At 49.8% G+C, this 21703-nt stretch overlaps 1 protein-coding gene across 5 annotated transcripts in view; it reads left to right on the forward strand.

Annotated features, from left to right (window-relative positions):
* The window catches only part of SBNO2 (strawberry notch homolog 2), a 101515-nt gene that overhangs the window by 62000 nt on the left and 17812 nt on the right, over positions 1-21703 (forward strand). For 4 of the 5 annotated variants that reach the window (XM_059719712.1, XM_019484123.2, XM_006272524.4 and 1 more), the window contains 7 exons: positions 10901-11047; positions 17485-17577; positions 18017-18113; positions 18662-18822; positions 19256-19389; positions 19880-19970; positions 21338-21481. In XM_059719712.1, coding sequence (XP_059575695.1) covers positions 10901-11047; positions 17485-17577; positions 18017-18113; positions 18662-18822; positions 19256-19389; positions 19880-19970; positions 21338-21481 — 867 coding nt within the window. Of the gene's footprint in view, positions 1-81; positions 2375-10900; positions 11048-17484; positions 17578-18016; positions 18114-18661; positions 18823-19255; positions 19390-19879; positions 19971-21337; positions 21482-21703 lie in introns of those variants that run through there. The other variant, XM_014611554.3, reaches the window with a different exon arrangement.

Genomic DNA, 21703 nt, shown 5'->3' on the forward strand with positions numbered 1-21703 from the left:
TCGGAAGACAAAAGCAGCCAAGGCAAAATGTCTGCCTTTCTGCACCCGAAACCAGTGGCCGCAGAAACTCAACTCGGCTCCCCAGAACGCATCGTTTCCCCCTGCTAATACGTCCCTGGTGTCCCTCCCCAGAACCCGGCTCCTCGGGTTTGTGCAGTCATGAAATCTCCAGGTACGACATCCTTTCCTGTGCCGAGGAGCCTTCAGAAGGCTTAGCAGCTTCCTTTTTTTGCTGGAGCAGCCGTCTTCTAGTTTTCTATCTTTCCAGCCCTCCTGTCTGAGACTCCAGCCACAGATCTTTGCACCACAGAGCATCAGTAGGAAAGCATGCTCCTTTCCCACCTAGTCCCAGGACAGGCCTTGTTCACAACGGGGACTGAATTCCTGTCCTGGATGCAGTTTCATTGCACAGGTCACAGTTGCACACCTGAGCACCAGACGCAGCTTCCCTTCTTAAAGGGAAGATCCAGAGGCCGCTCTCCCGGCTTGGATCTGGACCACCTTGGTGGGGAAAGACCTGGAGTGCTGCTTTCATGAGCTCGTGACCCTCCAACACCAGGATGTTCTGGAGCAGAAAAGACCCTGGTTAAAGCTTATGGTACATTCTCAAAGAGGAGCCTCGCCTGTTTTGTTTTGGTTTTTCTCTGCATTTCCTCCCCCCACCATACGGATCCCCCTGAGACTTGACCCACTTGGACCTCTTGGCCTAGGAGCCCCTCATTCCAGACAAAGAAGCTCTTTGCTGCATCAGGCTTTTGTAGCCTCCAGGCTCCTTTGCTTCTGATCCTTAGTGGAGAGGCAGGACGTGTCTGACAGGTGTTAGCCCTTCCACGTGAGATGCATGCATAACAGCCTGGAGAGCCAGGTAACCAGGGAAAAACCTTCCTGTCCTCCTTTGCTGGCACGGCTGCTTCAGAGCACACGGGGAAGGCTGTCACTGCGGGATCTGTGCGCCCAGCTTTTGCCCCATCTGAGATTCGGTTTCCACATTGGGAACCAACGCAACAAGGTGGCTGGGGGTGGGGCCGAGGTCGCTGGGAGCCGATCTCCCAGCTGGCACACATGCAGGGGCAGGAAATGACTCCTTTTGACTTTTGGGAGTGCTGCGGTGAGCTGGGATGTCACGGAACACTCTGGGACATGATAGGAGCATAGCAGGATGATTAACCTCCCTGGGGAGAGCTGCAGAATTGCTTCATTGTGCTCCAAAGTGGAGCAGATAACGTTCACACTGCAGGTTCCCCCCGAACACGGGGATATGGAGGTTCTGCTGCCTCTTTCACAGATTCACAGGAGTTTAGGGCTGGAAGGGACCTTGTGAGCTCATTGGGAGCAGCTGCCTTCAATGATGGAGTAGCATCTCGTGTCCTTTTTGCCTCTTCTTCCTTCCCCCTGCCCCCCCCAGCAGTCCTGCTCATCCCACTATTCCTAGCAATGACAGCGCTCCAAATGCCATGTCTGGAAAGGGAGGGAAGTCTTGGTGTACAGGCACATACAAGAGTCTCTCTTTGAAGCCCACAATGAAGTAGGGAAACCCCTCTTTTTCCAGAATGGATTTGGGCACAGAAACTGCCGAGGCAACGGCCAGGCTGGGATGGGGAGGTGTCTCACAGTCGCGCTGCTTTTATTTTTTTTTCTTTCTTTTTTTAAAGAACTGTTTAAAACGGGTCTGAAAACCCTGGTTTTATTTCAGTCCAGCTCCTTGATTCACTGACCCCTTAAAATCACCCAAGCCAAGGAGAAAACAGACCAAAGAGGAAAGAAAAACAGAAGCGTTTGTTTTGCCCATGCTAGCATTTTCCCTGAGACTTGGGGGAGAAGGGAAAAACGATCTCTGCCCTGGCTTATTGCATAGCTAGGTCCCCACACAGACTTTTTTTTTTTTTCCCCTTCCTATCCCAAGAAAAACGGAGCCATCGAGGAGCTCAGCTTTGTTTACAGTGTATCTGTGGTTGGATTACACCACATACAGTAATTCTCATTGCATTGCCAGTAATTTCACTGACTTACCAAGCAGGCATCATTTCCTGAAAATCAGCTCCCGTACTTAGAGGAAGTAAGAGCACTCTCCTTCATGACTAAACACTATATGCAAATTTCTACAGGCTTAGGACAGAAGCGTTGTATGGACTGGCTTTTTTCTTCTCCATTTTCGCTCCTTGCTTTGGCATGTGAATTTTTTTTTCCCAATACCTCGATGAGATCTTTCTCTAGCCATTGCTGCTGCTGTCATGAATAAGGATTTTTCTCCATTGTGTACTGGAAAAGATTGCCTGCCTACCTGGCCTGAGTCCTGCTCTTCCTGCAACGACTTGAATGCAGTTTTAAAATGTCCCAAATGCAATTTTGGCTTAAGTTCCCCGCTCTCTACAAGGTAACATTTTTTTTTTCTCTTTTCTCCTGATAGCTTATAGGCAGCTTTCAGCTGGTGGTGTGGACACGTGTACCTGTTGGTTTTAGTAGGATTTTAAAGCCACAACTTTTGATGTAGGAGAAGAAGAAAAGACTTCAGATTTCTTGTATGGGCACCGGGTGTTGAAAGCGTCAGATTCACACAGATTGTTCTTGTCAGTCAGCAAATCAATTATTAACTGAGAAACTTTGGGGAAGGGAAGCAGCTTGGAAGGTCAGCCTGTGGCTTTTATAACCATAAATACTGAATTATATTCCAAGTTGAGAGAATTTGAACAAAAGGGCAGAGAATCACTTGCTGATCATAGCACTCGCTCCTTCGGGTTAGGAATTTATAGCCCTGCGTGTTAAAGAGCTTTGATTGTTAAGGGCTAGAAAACTTCCTTTTGCTGAGTTGTAACTTGCACATACGGCTGTTAATTTTTTAACTCCTAATTCCGTCTTATCTAAAATACACTTTGCTTAGTACATGGCTCTTTTAGAAACAGAATCTTTGCTGGGTTTTTTTAAAAGCCCTTGTGTTCTTCTGCCTCTGCGTGTGTCGTGTGTGTATTTTAGTCTTTTAAGACAAGTCAAACATGCTGTGCTAAATAGAAAGGAATTGATGATCACTGTAACAAAAGAAGACTGTATTTCCTTTCCCCATGGGTTGTAATTTCCAGTAAATAAACTATATATATATTAATGAGTTCATAGCCAAAACTATTTTTGCGCACTCTCCTTTTTTTAGACTTCACCAGTTCTTCCATTTATTTTAACAAACTTTTTGCATTGACCAAAGCAGCACAGCTCTCTCTAAGGGGTGGGAGAAAGAGGAATAGCTGTGTTCCTTTCCCCTTGTTCTGTCTGATCACCTCTTCATTGAGAGCAAATCAATTCTTGCTTTTGCTAATATTTCCATTTCGGGACAGTGTCAGAAACCAGCCTGAATATGGTGCGCTGTTCCTGTTTTGCACAGCTGAACCAAGAATGGGAAAATCATCAAAACTCAGTTGACTGTCTGGTACTGATAAATCACTTTTTACAGCACCTTTTGATCTGAAAATCTCACAGCTCCTTTTGCGCATTAGTAGAAGAGTGGGTTGAACTTACCATCCTCTGAACTTTGATGCGAATATAGAGCAATGTTGGAGAGATCCCAGAGCCAGCAGCCATATAATTGCTCCCCATTGACTTGCTGTTCACCCCGTATAAAACTCTCTATTAAGTGGTCATCCCGCTATAAAGGAACTGCCCTTAGGCTCCCTGTTCTATAATGTACTCCTATAAATGTCCAAGTCCTGCTGTGACATGGAGATTTGTTAGTTTTCAGCTTTTATTTTCACTCGAAAAGAATAAAAGCCTCGTGTGTATGTGTTTTTCTTCCAGCCAAGGTAATGGGAGAAATCCCTGCCCTGGGAGGGGGTGGTTATTGAGAATTTAGACTTGGCCAGATGTTCCCTGTCCTTGCCCGGCGTGAGCTGATGAGCTTAAAGCCGCGGTGTAGGTCAGGAAGCAGCAGCCCCGCTTGCTTCCTCTCCAGGCTCCTACTGTGCACCTCGCATCAGTGGTGCAAACCAGATTCTGGAAGTGGGTTCAGCAAAACTGGAAAAAAGCAGTCCCATTCCAGAGACATGTCCACGAGGGGAGTTATTCTGGAGTAGCCGTAGCACGTGGGATTGACAGCCTGACTTGTTTCAGAGAAACTCCCCTGTTAGAAGTCCTCAGAGCTTTGGCCTCTCCCTCTGAAGCACAGACAGTAACCACCGTCGCTGGAAACACTTCTGTCTCCGTTCAGGAGGGGTGGCACTGACCATTAACCAGCTTTACAGGACATTGCGGACATCCTCAAGTCCTGGGGGATTAAGTAACTGTTCTTTCTTGTAGCACCTTGTCCCTAGTGATGCTATAATGGGTGGGCAAAATACGGCCTGCGGGCTGGATCCTGCCTGCCAAGTGATTCTTTCTGGTCCCTCGGTCCCATCCGGCCCGGGCACTGGGGACAACCTGGGCCATGGCATGTGCAGTCAGTCCCGCTGCCTCTGGGTGAAGAAGTTTTGTCTGGCATGGAGTGCAGCGTGCCCTATCCCTGTGCACAGCTCTCGGACATGCTGGGAGCTGTAGTCTGCGGGGTGGGGTGGCACAGTGGCTAGACTTGGCTTCCTCGCAGCCCCTGTGGTGGCAGTTCACTCTGCTGTCACACTTCTGGCTGCTGCTGCCGGTGTCTCCACTGCTGCCGGACTTGGCCCTGCTGCCTGGGCACCCCAGCCCGTCTGCCCTGTACCCACCACGGGGCAATGGACAGAGCGGGGTGGGCAGGGTCTTCACGGAGACTGGCCCAGGACTCCCGTGGGCAGGGTGTGCTTGGCTGGGCAGTTGGCAGCGGGATGAGCCACCGGGGCTGGGATCACAGGGTGATGACAGCGTGGAGCCAGGGCCAGGGGCAGAGCCTCAGTCTGCTCCTCATCCATCTGACTGAGTGCACCCTGCCTGCGGGGGAAGCTAAGGCCGGATCAGCACCCCCATCCCTCCCCACTCTCAACAGCTCAGCAAAACTCCTTAAATGGCCAAATAATGTGCTATAAAGAGCTGGATAATTTCAAAAGCAAAAAGGTTTACCATGCAGCACCTTTGGGCACAGAGCAGAAGGCGGCAGAGCCCACGGCAGTTCCTTCCCGAACCAAGCTCTTGTGTCAGAGGCCAGGAACCAGCTCCCCTTTCCAGTCCTGCGTGTGCCATTAGCCCTTGGACTTCCCTGACTTCCCCGGTTTCCTAGGCCAGCCACTTCTTTCCTTCTCTGCTCTCATCTTTCTTTCTTTCTTTTTTTTCCCCCCCAACTCCCTCCACCTTATCCAGGATTTAGCACCTCTCCACTTGGCCAGCACCAGTTTCACCCGTTGTCATCAGTGTGGTGGTAACATGGACTATTTCCCGGGTAGAATTACTCTGCTGCAGAAGCAGGGGATGCTTTGCAGTCCTCACTCCCTGACTTCACTTCTCTGCATTTCACAAGCTGTTCTTTTCTTTCCCTTCTGTCTCTGGAAGCTCAGAGATCTTCCACCTGCTCTGCATGAGACCACGAACCACTGAGCCAAGGCCAGTTGTGGAATGACCATGACTGAAGACGTGCAAAGCAAGCATACGTGTCCCTGAGCATTTAAACAGATTAGTATAGTCCACCAGCCCATATTGTATTGTAAACTGCTTGGTGTAGAGATCTAGTGTCAGTGTCCTGAGTAATGTAATCAGGCAGAGGACTTGAGCTGCTGGGAAAATCTTGACTGCCAGGTAGAAGGGCAAGGGGACAGGCCAGGGGAGCTGAGGGGCAATCCTCAATGCTTGGATTTTTCCCTCTCAGCCTGGGGTTAATTAATTTCCTATTTTCTGTCGCAGCCTGGCGTGTCCAGCAAAGAGAGGCAAGGCCGTGGTCAGCAGAGCGGGGCCTTCCTTAGCTGAACTGAGGGGGTTGCTGGCAGGAAAACCAAGTAAGCTCACTCTTCTGGGAGTGTGCAGCCGGGAGGCAGTGCCTTCAGCAGATCCCAGGGGGACTGTGCTTTGTCACTGCATCCCTCCGAAAGGGCCCGTCTCGCATTCTTCCCAGCCCCAGCTGTCCTCAGCCCTCACAGGCACTTCCTTCTGCCTGTTTGCAAACTTTTGCTGTTGAGCCGATCTCCTTCGAAGGTGAAAGCACACACGGTGGTTCCTCGGTTCTGGCTAGTGCTCTCATCTGATCCTGGCATTTGCTGCCACGTCCCACGAGTTCCCTGCATGATTGCTACCAGCTGGGCTTTCTCTCCAAAGATGGAGGCCGTGTGGTAGGAGTTCCTTGGCATCTCGCTTTTTTCTTTGTAGACTAGGAGGTCCTCTGCTATCGCCATTCAGTGAGTGACCACGGCAGTCATCTTCAAGCTGGTTATTCATCAGCCAGAGAGGTCTGACACTCGAGGATACGGTTGTTCTTGCAGCCTGGATGTTATCGCATTTGTTGCTTTCCTTTTCGTGGTCTGTTTCGATCCTGATGGAAGAAGCCTCATCAGTTGACATTTGAGGCTGGGCTGTTAGACAAACCCTTGGAGAGGGTTCTTGCAGGGGAGAGGGATAAGGTCTGTGCTGGATGGATTTAGGGAGAGAACCAGGTTCTGACACCCCCGTTTCCATCTCTGCCAAGTGGCTCTGAGTCATCAGCTTCCTGGAGGGCAGAATTTGCACTTCAGTGTCAGAGCCAGAAATAAGTGAGAGACTATGGGCTCAGTCAGATACCACTGAATTCAGTAGGATATCAGACACAAGCTCCAAGGTGAACCACAGGTGCTTAGACATGCAGGACTACACCAGACCAAAATACAATGTCCGAGGTTCCAGTCTGAGAAGAGCAGAAAAGATGGGCCATGCTGGGAAGAAGGGGAGTTCTGTTAACATTTTGCTTGACTATTTTCTTATGGGCCTGCGGAAACTGTAAGTCTCTGGGGGTGCTTGAATGCAGGATGGTGGCTTGGGAGCTGGCCGGGAAGCATGTTCCATGTGCATAGACGATGCAGATCTCAGAGAAGCTTTTGATATTTGGTGTGAAGCCAGTTCTCGGCTCATTTGTGTTCAGAGCACTCACAGACACGGACTGCTTTTCACGGCGCTCCCTGGAGATGAGTAGGTGGGTGAGTTGGTCGTGTCCCCTGCATTTCACAGGTGAGGAAGAGGAGTTGGACACCCAAGTGACTGGCCCCAGGCCAAACCGAGTTTAACGTTAGAGTCCAAGACTTCCCCATTCCCAGTCTTAGACTCGTTTCTCAAGACCAGAGTGTGCTCTGGTTGTGCCCAGACTGGGGGAAGCAGCAAGGAGACCTTAGTTTGCAGTGAGCGCTGTGATGGGCCCAGCTCTGAATGAAAGTATCCAAGAACCACTGTGCTAACCCAGGCTGTTCTCATCGCCACCTCCTAGCGGCCCCTGCCACTTGGCTTAGCTCTGTTCCACGTGAAGCGAGGCATCGCCCGTGCACACTCCTCTCCTGAGAACAAAGGCACTTATCTGCTTCTGCAGCTTTCAGTCAATCCCTTTCATCTCCTAGATTCAGCACACAGCAGGGCGGGGGGATTATAATGTTGATCTTTGCCTCCCATTCTGAATTGTGACTGAGCTCCTCTTTTTCATCCCCTTGCCTCAGCTGAGCTCTGGGAGATGAAAAGGAGCAGGCATTTGCTTTTCTGGCAGTCGGGCTCTGTGGGATTTGCATGACTCAAGTGACCCAACCTGAGCCGGACTTTTCTGGCTGGACATTCAGGATCGTTTTAAGAACCCAAATTGTCGCTGAGAGCAGCAACCTGCTGCCTCATCAGCAAGTGACTTGAGGGAAGGGCATGCTTGTCATTTCCCCAAGCATCTAGTTGCCCACCAAAAGATACAGTACCAAAAAAATTCTGTGCTTTGTATATTCCCTGGACCGTCTGGCTACTACAGCAGTCCCACTCTGCGGACAGACCGAAGCCGGTGCAGCCACCGTGAGTTGTGGGCAGGATGGTTCTAGGAGGAAAAAAATCTGTCCCTGGACTTGCGCTGCCAGCCGACTTCTGTAGCTGACCAGGTAGAGGAGCAGTTTCTCCCGCTGAACAGCTGCACTGAGCGTTTGTCTTCTCTGCAGACTGAATGCCAGGTGTTTCCAAGAATGCAGATTTCATGCAGGAGACTGGCTTGTGTCAGCTACTCAAAGGAGTAGGAGTAGCCGGCCATTAGACTGCAGTGGCATTTGTTCTTGCAAGCGAGAGTTGAGAAAAGAGGAGGCAGGGAATGAGGCGGCGAGATGACCTCCAGGGCCTGCTTCAGCAGCATGGTAGGTTGCGATGATCAGTAGGTGCCATTGAACCTTCCACAGAACTCAGTCACTGCAAAGATGACAGATCTTAGGGGTTAATTAAGAGGGTTTGGGGGGGGTTTATTGGATGAATAGCTCTGGCTTCAATAGAACATCTGTTTTTGCAGGTCTCAGGTCCAGCTGCATTGCGGAGAGACCCAGGCTTTCTCCTACTGCACATCCTTGACTGGCATCTTGCTCTTTCAGCTGGCCTGGGGCTGGCAGTGGCAATGTCTTGCACTGCTCAGTTAATTCCCTTCATCTTGGGGGCAGAGCTGAGTCGTGCCGAATGGTCTCCTGCTCTCAGTCCACAGATAAAGGTTCACTCTTTGTAGCGATGGAGCAGCTCTTCGTTTAGTCTGCAGAAGAGAAGACTGAGGGGCATTTGATAACAGTCTGCAAATACCTGAAGGGTGGTTGCAGGGAGGATGGAGAAGGGCCTTTCTCTGTGGGGACAGAACTAAGACTAAGAGCAATGGCCTCAAGTCACAACAGAGGAAACATAGGTTGGAGATTAGGAAGAACTTCTTTATGCCGAGGGTGGTCGAGCGTTGGAGCAGGCTGCCTGGAGCAGTGGATTCTCCATCGCTGGAAGTTTTCAAGAATAGGTTGGACAGATACTTGGCTGGGGTGGTTTAGTCAGAGATGATCCTGCCCTGAGCAGGGGACTGGGCTGGATATGACCTTGTGAGGTCCCTTCCAGCCCTGCTTTCCTATGATCCAGTCTAAGAGGAGCTTGCATCTGGGGGTTCACTCAAATGTCTTCCTCCTAGTCTTAATTGTGAGACAGGGGCCCTGTTTACTTAGGTTGCTTAATCCCAATGTGATAAACCTTGGCGATTGATTTTAGATCGAACAGCAGGTGGGCTCGTGAGCCTCTGACACAGCGAGCAAGGTGGAGAATGGAGCCGTGCACTAACCCAAGCCCTGAATGCTAACGTGAGGGCTGTGGCCCAGCCTGGGAGCTCCAGTGGAGCGGCCACCCCCAGTTGCTCAGGTCAGGAGGATCCCCAGTCGGTGCTTTGCTAATCGGCACTCACCGTGCCCACTGCCTCTCTTCTGGCGCTGAGCTCCACATGTCAGTCCTCTCTCACAGCTGCTGGCTACTGCACCTGGGGCTTCAGTGAAGGTGCTGTTGTCCGAGGTGCCATATGAGACCTCATCTGGGAGCAGGCTGCTCGGGGCCCGTCCTGATGGTTTTATACACTGCAAACATCTTGTTTTGTACAGCAGGCAGGAGGGGGCCCGGCCTCAGTTGTTGGCCAGAAGCCCTCAGAAATAACCCGTGGAAACCCAACTGTTCCTGATGGTGTGTCGGGGCTAAACGCCTTTTCAACTTCTTTGGCCTCCTTCCTGTTCTGTAGCAGGAACTTGGCCTCTGCCTGGAAATGAGCAGTAAAGCCACCTCCTATCAGAGACTGTGGCCGGCTGGTAGTCGCAACAGAGCACTCTGTGAGCATGTGGTTATCGGGGCTGCCATTGACAGCACAACTCCCAAATGTGGCTCCTCTCTCCAGAACCAGCAAGTTGTTCACGTTGGCAGAATCCCAGCGAAGATCTGCTGGTTCATGCCCTGATCCCTGAAGATTATGGGTCCTTTTCCACCCGAGGACCTAAAATCAGTTGTGCAATGGTAAATGAAAGGCCGGCTCTCCTCTCCATCTAAAAATAAGGCTTATTAGTAAAAGCAGCAGACTGAAATCTCTGGGCTGAGGCCCAGGGCAAGGTGGGCTCTGGGTGAACTTTCCAGAGGGCTCTCTGATGCTTGTATTTTGGGCTGTGGGTTTTCATTCTTATTTAAAGATGGGTCTGGAGGGGAGCATACGGGAAGCAAAGGATCATGAGTGGCATTCTGGTTCTTAGGAAACAGGTACCCAGACGTCCAAAACCACTATCATCGCTGAATTGGCACAAAACTGAAGGGCTGCAGGCTTTTTCCTCAGACACTCGGGGAAGGATTATTGGAAGACTCTCTCTTGTCCAGGCTGAGGCGTGTTGGTAGAGGAAAGAGCAACTTTCCAGCTAAGACACCAGGACTCAGGAGACCCAGGTTAAACTCTCGTGGCTTTGGCCCTGACTCCCAGCCTCAGTCTATACAGAGAGTTGTTTGGGGCAGGCACGGTCCTTTGCATTGTGTTTGTGCAGCACCTGGCAAGAGTCTTTATCTTGACTGTGTCCATTGTTATATAAATACAAATGGCTGGGAGGCGTCGTGGGGATTATTAGTACCGTCTGTGCATTGTGGTCAGATTGAGCACTGGAGTCTTTGGGCTGCTGTTGCAGCGCTCACTGATTGTTAACTGAAACGTGGCATCAGGGGAACACGTTGTCCTGTTGTCTGAGCCTGCCTCTGGCCTGCACCCACAGGGCTGGAAACTAAAACTCTGTTTAAAGAGTCTTAATCTGGCTCTTGCCTATTGCACTGGCCTAGGCATGTCTGCCTAGTTGGTGCTTACTCCCCTTGGGTCAAGGAGCTGTGATAGCAGCTTTTGGGCAACTCGCTGAGTAACAGTTGACTTGCTTAACTGTAAATGTCTGAGCATCCTGGCACTGGGTGCAGAGGAGCTGTGCGTTGAATAGGTGGAAATAAAAGCTTTCCCTTTGTGAAAAGGCCTGGAGGCTGCCTCCTACCCTCTCCTGTAACTAAGGTGTCTCCTTCATTTCAGGACACTTACATCGATGACTCCATCTTCTCCTCCCCCGCGGACTCCCTCTCCAGCATCGCTGATTCTAAGGATTTCCTGCCTGCTGACAGCCTGAACCAAGTGCCAACGCTATGGGATGTTAACACAACACCACAGAACCAAATAGAGGTAAGTGGCAATGCCCCATGCCTTCCTCCTCACTCAGCCATGACAAGATCTTTCAGTCCTTAGCAAAGACCTGCCAAGGGGATGAGGAAGTCAGCTCTGGTACCTGTCGGTGGTGACACCGCCCTTTCATCAGACCCAGAGGGAGTGCTGCTTCCAGTAAGGTTGACTCAGCTTGGGTGGGGCGAGGTTTTACATATCTCAGCTCATGACCCACTCTGTTGTATTTTCAAAGAGCTCTTCCTCAAAATAACATTGCTGCAGGCCATTGAAGGAGCGGAGAGCCAAGATGTGCTAGCAATGCAACCTTGCAAAGTGCTGCACAAGTGATAGCTAATCCTCCCAGGGGCACGGTGAGGTAGTTTCATGGTGCTTAGGGTTGGAAGGGACCTAAACAGATCATCAGGTCCGACTCCCTGCCCTTGGCAGGAACGAGTGCTGGGGTCATAACACCCCAGCCAAAGGTGTCCAAGGTAGGGATACTCATCATCACAGTGGAGATGCACACCCAAAACAGGCAGCATTTAGGTGTCCATGCAGTGGCTGACTGCAGCAGGCTGTTGGGCTGTGTTCCCTAGAAGCCTGCTAGCTCCATGGTTGAGCCATGCTGCTAGCTGCATCCATCGCATGTTTGTTTTCCATTGCAAATATTTCTTCTTTTATAACAGCAGCCAAATCCAAACCCTTGGCAGTTTTGGAGCAGCCCTCATGTGCTCCCTGCGTTTGTCATGTGGATACATGCTAGCATACTTGTGTCCAGCTCTGCACCTCCTCTCCCCCTGCATTTGCTTAATGCTATTCCTTTATCATAGAGCAGCCACGGCCAGTGAGTTTTCCAGAGTATAGAGTTGTGCCAAAACCCTAGGGTTGTTTTCATTGGGGTGCCCCCTCCCACCATACACTCATCCTTTGTTTCCTGGCTGGCTGTTGTCCTTGGATCACTGACAGGGATTACTCTGGAAAGCTTTAATCAGTCCTGTCTGGGAAGCAACGTGTGGAGCCTCTGGGTAGCAATCTCACATAAAGGTTGGGTGGGGTTGTTGGCTGTAGCTGTCTAGGTCTAAGGACACAGGCGGGCAAGGTTCTTTGGGTAGATGCGACATCTTGTATTAGGCCAACTAAATAGTGGGGAAAAAAGTTCTTTGAAAGCTTTTGGGTACAAAAGCCCTTCTTTAGGCATTGGGAGACTGCTTCTCCCTGGAGAACACATAGCAACAGCAGAGTCTCCCTATGCCTGAAGAAGGGGGTTGTGCCCGAAAACTTGCAAAGAACGTTTTTTCCAACTATTTAGTTGGTCTAATAAAAGATACCACAGCTAACCAAAGAACATTGCCTGCCTATGAAGGTTGAATGGCATTTTCAGATGCTGCACTTTGTTTTGGCTCCCTTAGGAGGGTCTTTGTGAGAGCAGTTCTCTGTTAGTCACCAACAGCTTCACATCTGTGTACATACTGCTGTAAATAGTCACGGTGGAAAGATGGGTGCTTGTTGCAGCTCAGCAGTAAGAGGATCTAGTAGTGATCTTTGACTGTTGCTTTGTAACTTCACATTGAGCCAGCTTGGGACTTGAATTGGGCTCTTTGCTCTGCCACATGCTTTTTGGAAGACCTCAGGCACATCACTCAGACCCAGTTCCTCCAAGGTATTCAGGCACCTGGGCGTTGCTCCAGATCAGTGAGTCTTAGGCGCATAACACCTGAGTCTGTCTTGGTCTTTGTGTCCCTGCCTGTGGAATGAGGAATAACAGCATTGTCCTGCCTCTCGGCATGGTTGTAAGCCACTAGGATACTGTGGTTGTGAGGCCATTTAAGTACAGCGGTTGATAACTTGGAGTTTGGATTTGGAACTCAAGATGTCTGAGGGGAAGGAAAAGGCACGAGGTGTTTGAACTACAGAAATGCAAGGGTCACGGCCCCTTGGAAAACCGGGACACAACTTCACGCCATGAAAGCAGTGGAGTTGCCAGCGCCTTATTATATCCGTTCTTTCTTTACAGTGATTTAGGTTTCCGTGTAAAAATGAACCTCGCCTCCAAGTTAAATCCTCTTTTAAATCCAGCAGCCAAAAAGGGAGAGAGAACTGGGTGACGCGGCACGGGAAACCAGTTCACGTTAGTACAATAAAACAAGAGCTTCTGCTAGCCTTAGCATTGCATGGCGTTGTTTGTCACCTCGCCCACTGCCCTTCCTTTCTTGCAAACCGATTGGGTTCAAACCAGGCCAGCTCCATCCATGAAATTCCATTTATAAATGACTTCCTTCTGGGAACAAGAAGTGCTTATTTTGAACATGGTCTCTGCATTGCACTCTGTGAATTCAAGTTTTTGTTATCAGCATTTCCTGATGAGGCAGATGAGTTTAACGCCTGCAACCTTGAAATTTCAGTTTTTTTTCCATGGGCGGCTGTGATATTGCACTGGCTCACCTGAGAGTGCATTGAGTAATACAGTTTTATTACCTGCTTTTTCATAACATGGTTTTCTTTATATTAAAGAAAGCAAAGATCCCCAGAGCACTCTATTGGGAAGCTTTGAGACAGGGTAGGAGCAAAAGATTGTCTTAACGTGCAGGGCATCTTAACACGGGGTGGTGACTCTGCTTGTGTGTTGCTGCAAGGTACCAGCAGCGCGAGTGAGATCTGCCCAGATCATCTTCTCCCAGCAGTGCTAATATTCCATTACTTTTGGACAGTCACGACATTGCTTTGGCGCTGCGGTGGTAAAGTGAGCTATTAGCTGGGTGATATCAGGAATAACTCAGCCTGACGTCATCCTAATCCGTTCTGTTACAGGAATGTCACTGTTTTTTGTATGGTTAGACAGCTGTTTCCATGGGAATTAACATGTGCCAGGAAACATTATTGTACAAGAACACTCGAAGATGTCGTAGTCTGTAACCTTAGAGCCGTCAGCACCGTTTATCCAACAGCCCTTCAGCAGAGACGTGTAAACTTGGGAAATTTTTCTATAAAAACTGATGCATCCTGTGCTGAGCACCCCTGCTGAGAGCAATTGCCTCACAGCTCCTTCTGGTCCCCCCTCTTATCTCTGACAGCAGCTGGTACTAGGTGCTGCAGAGGAAAAGGCAGGAAAAGCTGTGACAGACAGTTCTGAAATTCTCGTCCCGTGGAGAAATATCTTAAACGATCAGCGTGCATTTAGCTTAGGGCATAAGTGTAAGACTTTGACCTTTCTCGCACTAGTCACACAAGGCAAGGTCTCCTTAAGTTTATTCCTCTTTAAAATCGTACTGAGCTCTCTGCCATAATTCATAGTTTTCATAGACATTAGGGCTGGAAGGGACCTCGCGAGATCATCGGGTCCAGCCCCCCTGCCCATGGGGCAGGAAGTCAGCTGGGGTCAGACCACCCCAGCAAGATAAGCATCCACGCATTTGGTAATGGTAGCAGGGGACAGCAAGTTCCACTATAGATTATTTGAAAAAAGATTTCCTTATTTCAATTTTATACTTGCTATCCTTCCATCGTTACTGCTCTTAGGGGCATGGCTTTGCTTCGTGTAGGAAGGAGAAAACATAGGAAAAATTTCACAATTCGTTTCCCCGCTTTTACGCATTTCAGCTTCGCAAGCAGGCCCTTATTCCATTAACCAGACTGACAGCCTCTGGAGAAAAGTGCGTGACAAAACCCTTGGAGAGGGAATAGCCAGAACCCTGACGTGCTTCTTTGCCCCTCCTCTCTCTGTCAAAACTCGAAGAGAGGGAAGATGTTTATAGCATGCGAGTTCCCTGTTGTCATTTCAGGAACAGGGATAACAGGAAAGAAAACCATCCAGCAATCATTTAGGTATTCAGCTGACAAAACAGGGCTTGCATAATTCGAAATGCCATTGCGAAATATCCATTAAAAATACTTATTGCAGCTTAGCCTGTTTTCTTGTGGCCATCTCCAAAGAACCCCAGCGTGCCTGAAATGAAAGAAGTCGGGGGCAAACACTTTGCAAGCCTGCAGCTGGGAGTTTCTGGACCTATCAATGAATTTTATTAGCATAAATCATGTCAGGCACTTTTTTTTTTCAAGTTGAAACCCCACTTCCCAGCAGGCTGCGAATGATTTTTATATAGGAAGTGCCAACTTGTCATCTTAGTTGGACATTTTCCTTTTTCCATGTTAGTGAGATGGGTACAAAAAAAAGAAAAGAAATGAAGGCAAAGAGGGGCACAATGCAAGTAAAATCAAGGTTTGATCTTGCAGTGTGCTGCCTGTGCTTGGTTCTGCTTTCCTCCCTGTGAAGTTCCCATGCTTGGAGTGTGTCCGAGGCAATAAGGTAATATGTCACGTGTAATGCAAGCTAAGGAGAGGAGTGAATTAGCCATCAGACAGGAATAGAGAAGGGAAGGAAGTGTTTGAATTAGAGTTGGAGTTTATCATCCAGTCCAGCTCGTGGCCACAGCAGGGTTATTCCCAAGGATCTGTTTTCTTATGCATTGCCCAGACAGTTTTTCATGAATCCCTGCAAGACACTGAGTTGAGGGGCCAGGGGTGTGAGAGGTGCATGCAAGAGCCTCCTCGTCAGCCGTGCTAGTACATCACAGCCGTGAATCAAAGAACGACCTGGATTCTCTTGTCAGTGAAGGATACTTCTTCTCTCAAGCTCAGTCTCATGCGCCCTCCAAGAGCTGGGCCTGAATAAAAATGCTTGTATTGAATAGAAACGCTTGTATTGAGTTCAGATATGAGGTGGAGACATTTCACCTGCTGTCCAGATCTGCTGGCGCTGAAAATAAGTCTTCTGTCCAGCTTCCTTCTCGTAATTCTGACTCAGGCTTCCAGTAATTGGGGATGGCTGAAAAAAAAAAAAAGGAGGAAATAATAGCCATGTGGTTGTGTCTGTGGGCTTCCCATCTTTCACTACTGTCTTTGGAGCAGACCTCTCTCTGTAGGCCTGGCAGCCTTCTCAAGTGTTCAGCTGAAATCACACCGCTCGTGCAGTCGTTGATTACTTTTGGACTCGGGGCTTTGCTAGCTTGACCGTAGTCTCTCTGTAGGCAATTCCAGCGTCCTGTTGATTGTGCGGAGCCCCAGACCGAGGATCTCATCAACTGCGTCTCCCAACAGGAGCGTCTCAGGAACCCTCTTAACTGGTTGTGGTGTCGGGGCTGGATACATGCTGTAATGATAATTAGCTCTGACACGGCACTTCTCTTCCAGAGATATTCAGCCTATCCCTACAATCCCGTTGGACCAGGCTCCCAGTAGCAGTGGCTGACAGGAGTCTGTGTGCCTCTTACTGCCTAGTTAGGACCCCTGTAGTAGTTTGCCTGAACCTGAATGTTGCTTATGTGCATTCAGTCCCAGGCAGTGTCACTGCCTGTTGTGCTAAGCAGAGTGCTCCTGCACCCAGCACAGCCCAGAGGGCTTCGCCTTCAGCATCACTGCACAGTCCATCCTTTTATTGCCACTGTGAAAAGGGTGCTTTTCAAAACGGCGTGTTAGGTTTGGTTAGGTGGAACCACTTGCCTTCAAGGCAATCTGTTGCAAGGCTGTGAAATATGTGTTCTTTCATTAATATTCAGTCCCTCCCCTGTGATGATTTTGCTGGGGTCTCCTCCTGCGGCCTCAAACCTGTGCTCTTTCTTTTCCGCTGAATGACTTGCTGCAGAATTCCTGGTCGAGTGCCCCAGCGCAGCATGAAACTGCTGATCCCACTGTACTGGTAACACTAGGGAAGCCACCAGCATCCCATTAAAGTCTTAAACTTGTCTGGGGAGCTGAGCACTAATTTTCTACAGAGCTGCTTTGGGGAAAGATGAGGAAACAGCACTCAGATCGTGAAGACCAGCTAGTCTTAGTTGTTCCCAGTGCAGTGAAAACCCATTGTGCCCCTGATTGCTTTGATCAGGTGTTGAAAGGGACCATTGACTTACCAGAGTTAGAAGCGCTCTGAGAGTGGCAGGATGTGTGCAAACAATTCATTACCATTACTGGAAATCAGGCAGATAAATGCTGTGCGTCTGGGGTGAGACAATGAGTGCAGTGTTCTTGGCTTGCAAGCCAAAGTGAGGAGGTTTGGTTTTAACTCGAGTGCTGTTATCATGCCTCTGCTGGAGAGTGAAGTCCCAGTGAGCAAGCATGTCCACACTCGGGAAGGAAGTGCACCCACAGGTGTACACTGTGGCGGCACAAACAGTCCCATGTCCTGTTGGTAGGGAGGTGTTCATCTGAGCTCACTTTCCAATAGGTTCTTGTCAAACAGCTCCACAATTGCCTGCAGGGCATCTGAAGGATCTTAGGCCCTGGGCCTTGTCACTCCAGCACCTTTGCAAACACTGAATTCCCCCTGTCAGGCAGGTGTATCAGCACAGAGCAGAAGTGAATCCTCAGAGGTGTCACAGTTTTGTGCTCGTCTCCGATCTGTCCTGCTTGGGTTTGGACGGCAGAGAAGCCAGGCTGCGTTCTCACCTGTGTGTGTTCTGTTCCAGCTGTACTCTCCTGGCAGACCATTCGTGGGCTTAGACAGCTTGAGTGACCAAGTTCCTGCTGTCCCGAACACCCCGCTCCTCGTAAGCTATCAGGTGAGAATGAGCATCTGCTGCTGCAGGTTTGGGTACAAGGCTTTTACTGTAATGTTAGAACCTGAAACAGGAAATCTGGGATCTGGGGATTGGTGAATGAGCAGCATCGAGAGGCCGTTTTGGCTAAAATGAATCAGATCTCGCTCCCTAGCGTGGATGGTGCTGTGCTGTGTCTGAGCCCGTGTAGCAGAGGTCAGCATACAGGTGGGCTCTGCTCATGCTGGCCAGCTGAAGACCTGTTCAGAACAATACAGTCTGGCCTGGCCTCTGAAGGTGGCTTCCAGCAAACTGTTGGACTCTGACAGGCTCCACTATTGCTCTGCTGCGTTCTGTAAGGAGAGGAGGGGTATGCCCCAGTGCTGGGTGATTTAAATGTGAGGGTCTTTGGCTTGTACTCAATGCTGCACGTGTATTTGATTCATGTTGTGTTTACCTTCAGTCGCAGACTCAGGCGGAGGAGGATGACGAAGGGGAAGAGGAAGAAGCAGAGGAGCTGGGGCACACGGAGACCTACGCGGATTACGTCCCTTCGAAGTGTGAGTCCCAGCACTGCCTTGTCCTATGCCGTGCTCTCTCTAGGTGTGGGGATCTGGGGTCGGTGCTGCTACTTCTGTGTCCGGCAGGCAGGGGAGCAGGGTTTGCATTGCTACCTCTCCTATGCACATCTTTGGATGTGGGCTTCACAGGCCTGTTCAGATGCTGCTTTGCTTTCTGTTCCCTGTTTTATCAGCAGGCAGGGCTGTTGGCTAATCCAGGGGGTGACTCAGCAGCCCAGGCCATCTCCAGAGGGAAAGGCAGGATCATGTTGGATTTTCCCAAAAATTCCTGAAGTAGAAGCAGTGACTAGAAGCATAGTCCTGCCCTCTCAGTTCCCAGCTCTTCTGCTGCTACCTCACTGTGGCTTTGGACCAGTCACTCAGCCACCCTCAGCTTTCCCAGTAAAAACACGAGGATGATAGCAAACCTGCCACAGTTCCGGGAGGCCTCGGGCTTTCAGTGAAGTGCCTTGGGGTCTGCAGGTGAAATGCTGTGGCCAAGCACAGCAGGTTTGTTTGGTGACAGTTTCTCGTGTCCTTCCTTCTAGCCAAGCTCGGGAAACACCACCCCGACCGGGTGGTGGAGACGAGCACGCTGTCCAGCGTCCCTCCGCCTGACATCACCTACGCCCTTTCCCTTCCGAGCTCAGTTGCCGAAGATGGGTCCCTCTCTGCACTACAGCTGGAGGCGATTGTGTATGCTTGCCAGGTAGGCCGGCTTCCCCGCACTCTGGAATGAAATGAAACCAGAGCTTTCAGGAGCACGATGGTTATAAGCAGAAAATACAGCAGCCTGGGAGCATTGGAGCCCAGTGCAGATTTTGGATGCTGTTAAGTGAGTGTTGTCTAACACTGGGTGCCAGGAAAAGCAGAGCTGACGGAGCTTGAGTTCAAAGAGACTGAATTCTCAGCTCCTGGGACCTGGTGGGGCTCAGGCTTTTTGTCTTGGCCCCTGTATCCTACCTGACTTGTGCCCAGTCGCTCAGCTTTGTGCGCATCCCTTTACCTGTGTGGAGCCCCCTGCTACCAGCAAGCTGGGGTTGGTCACTGGTGGCAGATTGGGGTGCTCTGACACCACATGTGAGAGATGGCAGCAAAGGGCGGGTCTGTGGTAACTCCCAACTGTGGTTTGGACTTTGCAGCAACATGAAGTTTTATTACCCAACGGGCAACGAGCTGGATTTCTCATCGGGGATGGGGCTGGAGTCGGAAAGGGCAGAACAGTTGCCGGGATCATCTTTGAAAATTATCTGAAGGGGAGGAAGAAGTCCCTGTGGTAAGTGTCCTCTGAGAACTAACATGTCAGGCACTCCCAAAGGCAGATGCGGGCTCTGGAGCTGACTCACTCCATGGCCTTGGGTGAATCATTTCTACCTCCCAGGACCCATTTGCCTGTCTCTGCAATGGGCCTGTTTGCCCTGCAGGGGTGATGGGAGGATAAATTATTGTTAATACAGCACTTTGAAGTGGCAGATCATGTATGTGCAGAGGGGAGTCTAAACTCCTGTTCCCATCGACACCAGTGGGAGCTACCCATAGATTTCACAGGCTGAGTTGATGGGTGTTTGTTGCAGAAACATTGCACAACGCTCCAGGCAAGTCCTGCTCAGGGTTTGAGGCTGCTGTCAGATCTTGCTCTGGGGTGTAGGGAGCCTGCGAAGTGACTTGTTTTGCTCCACCTGCAGCATCTAGTCACTGTACTTCATTGAATCTGCCCCAACGTGTTGTCTCCTTCACCAGATAACCAGATCCGTGCTTTCCTGTAGGTTCAGTGTCTCCAACGATCTCAAGTATGATGCAGAGAGAGACCTGAAGGACATTAATGCCCCCAACATTCCGGTGCATGCTTTAAACAAGGTAAGGAGGGGACTCCAAGGCCGCCGTCCAGACACAGTTGATAGGCAGCATCTTTCCCAGCAGGTTGTGCAGCGCGTGTATCCCAGCCTTGTGGCATGTTCAGGGAAGAGAGAAGCAGTTGGCAACCTGGGGGTGGTTATCCTCATTGCAGTGTGTTCTTTCTGGTCTGGGCTCTGTTAGTGGAGTTGCACAGACTCGTTTCCCAGTTGCACTACACATCCGTAGTAACTGCAGGTCCTTTGATTTCTGCAAAAGTAAAAGGCGTCTTGGGGCAGGGTCACGCAGCATGCTAGTTTTTCCTAGAGTGTGTGTGCAAGTGTTGCACATACTACAGCAGCAAGACCTGCTCATTCAGAGGCATGGTGTGAAGTGGCCTAAATGTGCATGTTCCTCAGGGTCCCTTTTTCTGTTCCTGTTAGTAACAGGACCTGAGGGGGGAGATATATCCATGAACTCCTGATGCTGGGCCTGGCAAAAACCCAACACAACGGGTTCTGAACATGCATCCTCTTTAAGGTCACTCGAGCGAGTCTGTGCCTGCCTGACTTCCTCACTTGCAGTGCTAAGCAGATGTTAGCACTGCATTGCAGTTCCTTCCAGAGGAATCTTCCTGTACTCAATAGCAGTTGTTTAAAGTTTTTCTTGTGCGTGTCTAGCTTCTGCCTAGCTCACCGAAACGCCTACCACTTCACTTGGCGTGCTGTTGAGCATCCACAATTCCCACCAAAGTCCGTGGGAACTGCATGTGTTCAGCATCTCTGAAATCAGGCCTTCCGTGGACTGAAACAGCTGTTTGCCCTTAAAACCAAGAGGGCTTTGAATGGCATTTTCTGCAACTCATTGTATGCTTTGTTTTTCCTTTGTATAATGAAGTCAGGTACAGTTGAACCGTAACGATATTGTACAATAAACAGGAAGCCATCTTCTGCAAGGAGGTAAACAACCAGCAGGGAGAGGCTTTTAATTATAACATGCAAAGCTGTTGCTTAGAAAAAGAAATAAGTGACTCCAGCCAGCCAAGTACTTGCCTCCAAGTCAGGATTCTGTGTTCATTAAATAGATCCAGATGTGCCAGCACGCTGACAGTGAGAGACAGACATCTAAGTGCTAAAGGTCTCTGTCATCATGAAACCTCTGTGCCAAATACAAGCCTTACAGAAGTTTGTTATTAGTGAGCCTTCATGTCTCTTCTCCCCATACTGGTTGCACGATATGAGTATAACGCTCCTTATATGCAACACAGCGTGTTGCATATGCCCTGTATCTGCCGTCTTCCAAGCTGTTTTGGTTTCAGGCAGGCAATGAAGTGAAATGTGCTATACATAAGCATTTTGAGTGCCTGGTCTTTTCTTACTCTTTCCCTATAGATTAAATACGGTGACACAGCTACCTCAGAGGGAGTCCTATTTGCCACTTACCCTGCTTTGATCGGTGAAAGCCAAGCGGGCGGACAGCACAGAACACGATTAAAGCAGATTATGGACTGGTGCGGGGAGAACTTCGACGGAGTTGTATCCTAAAAAGATAACCGATATCTGTCTCCAGGGAGCTGAGCTCAGTAAAGCCACTGGTATCAGCTGTCCCAGATGAGTGAGCTCATTCTGGTCATGAAATGGGATTTTGAAAATGCCCCATGTGACTTTTTCGGGCAAGTGGCTGGCATTTGTGCTACCGGGTCCCTTCAATCCCATTTGAAAATCTTCCCATTAGAGCATCTGTGGGAATCGAGGCTG

This window comes from Alligator mississippiensis, chromosome 16, assembly GCF_030867095.1.
Source record: "Alligator mississippiensis isolate rAllMis1 chromosome 16, rAllMis1, whole genome shotgun sequence".
Classification (NCBI taxonomy): Eukaryota; Metazoa; Chordata; order Crocodylia; family Alligatoridae; genus Alligator; species Alligator mississippiensis.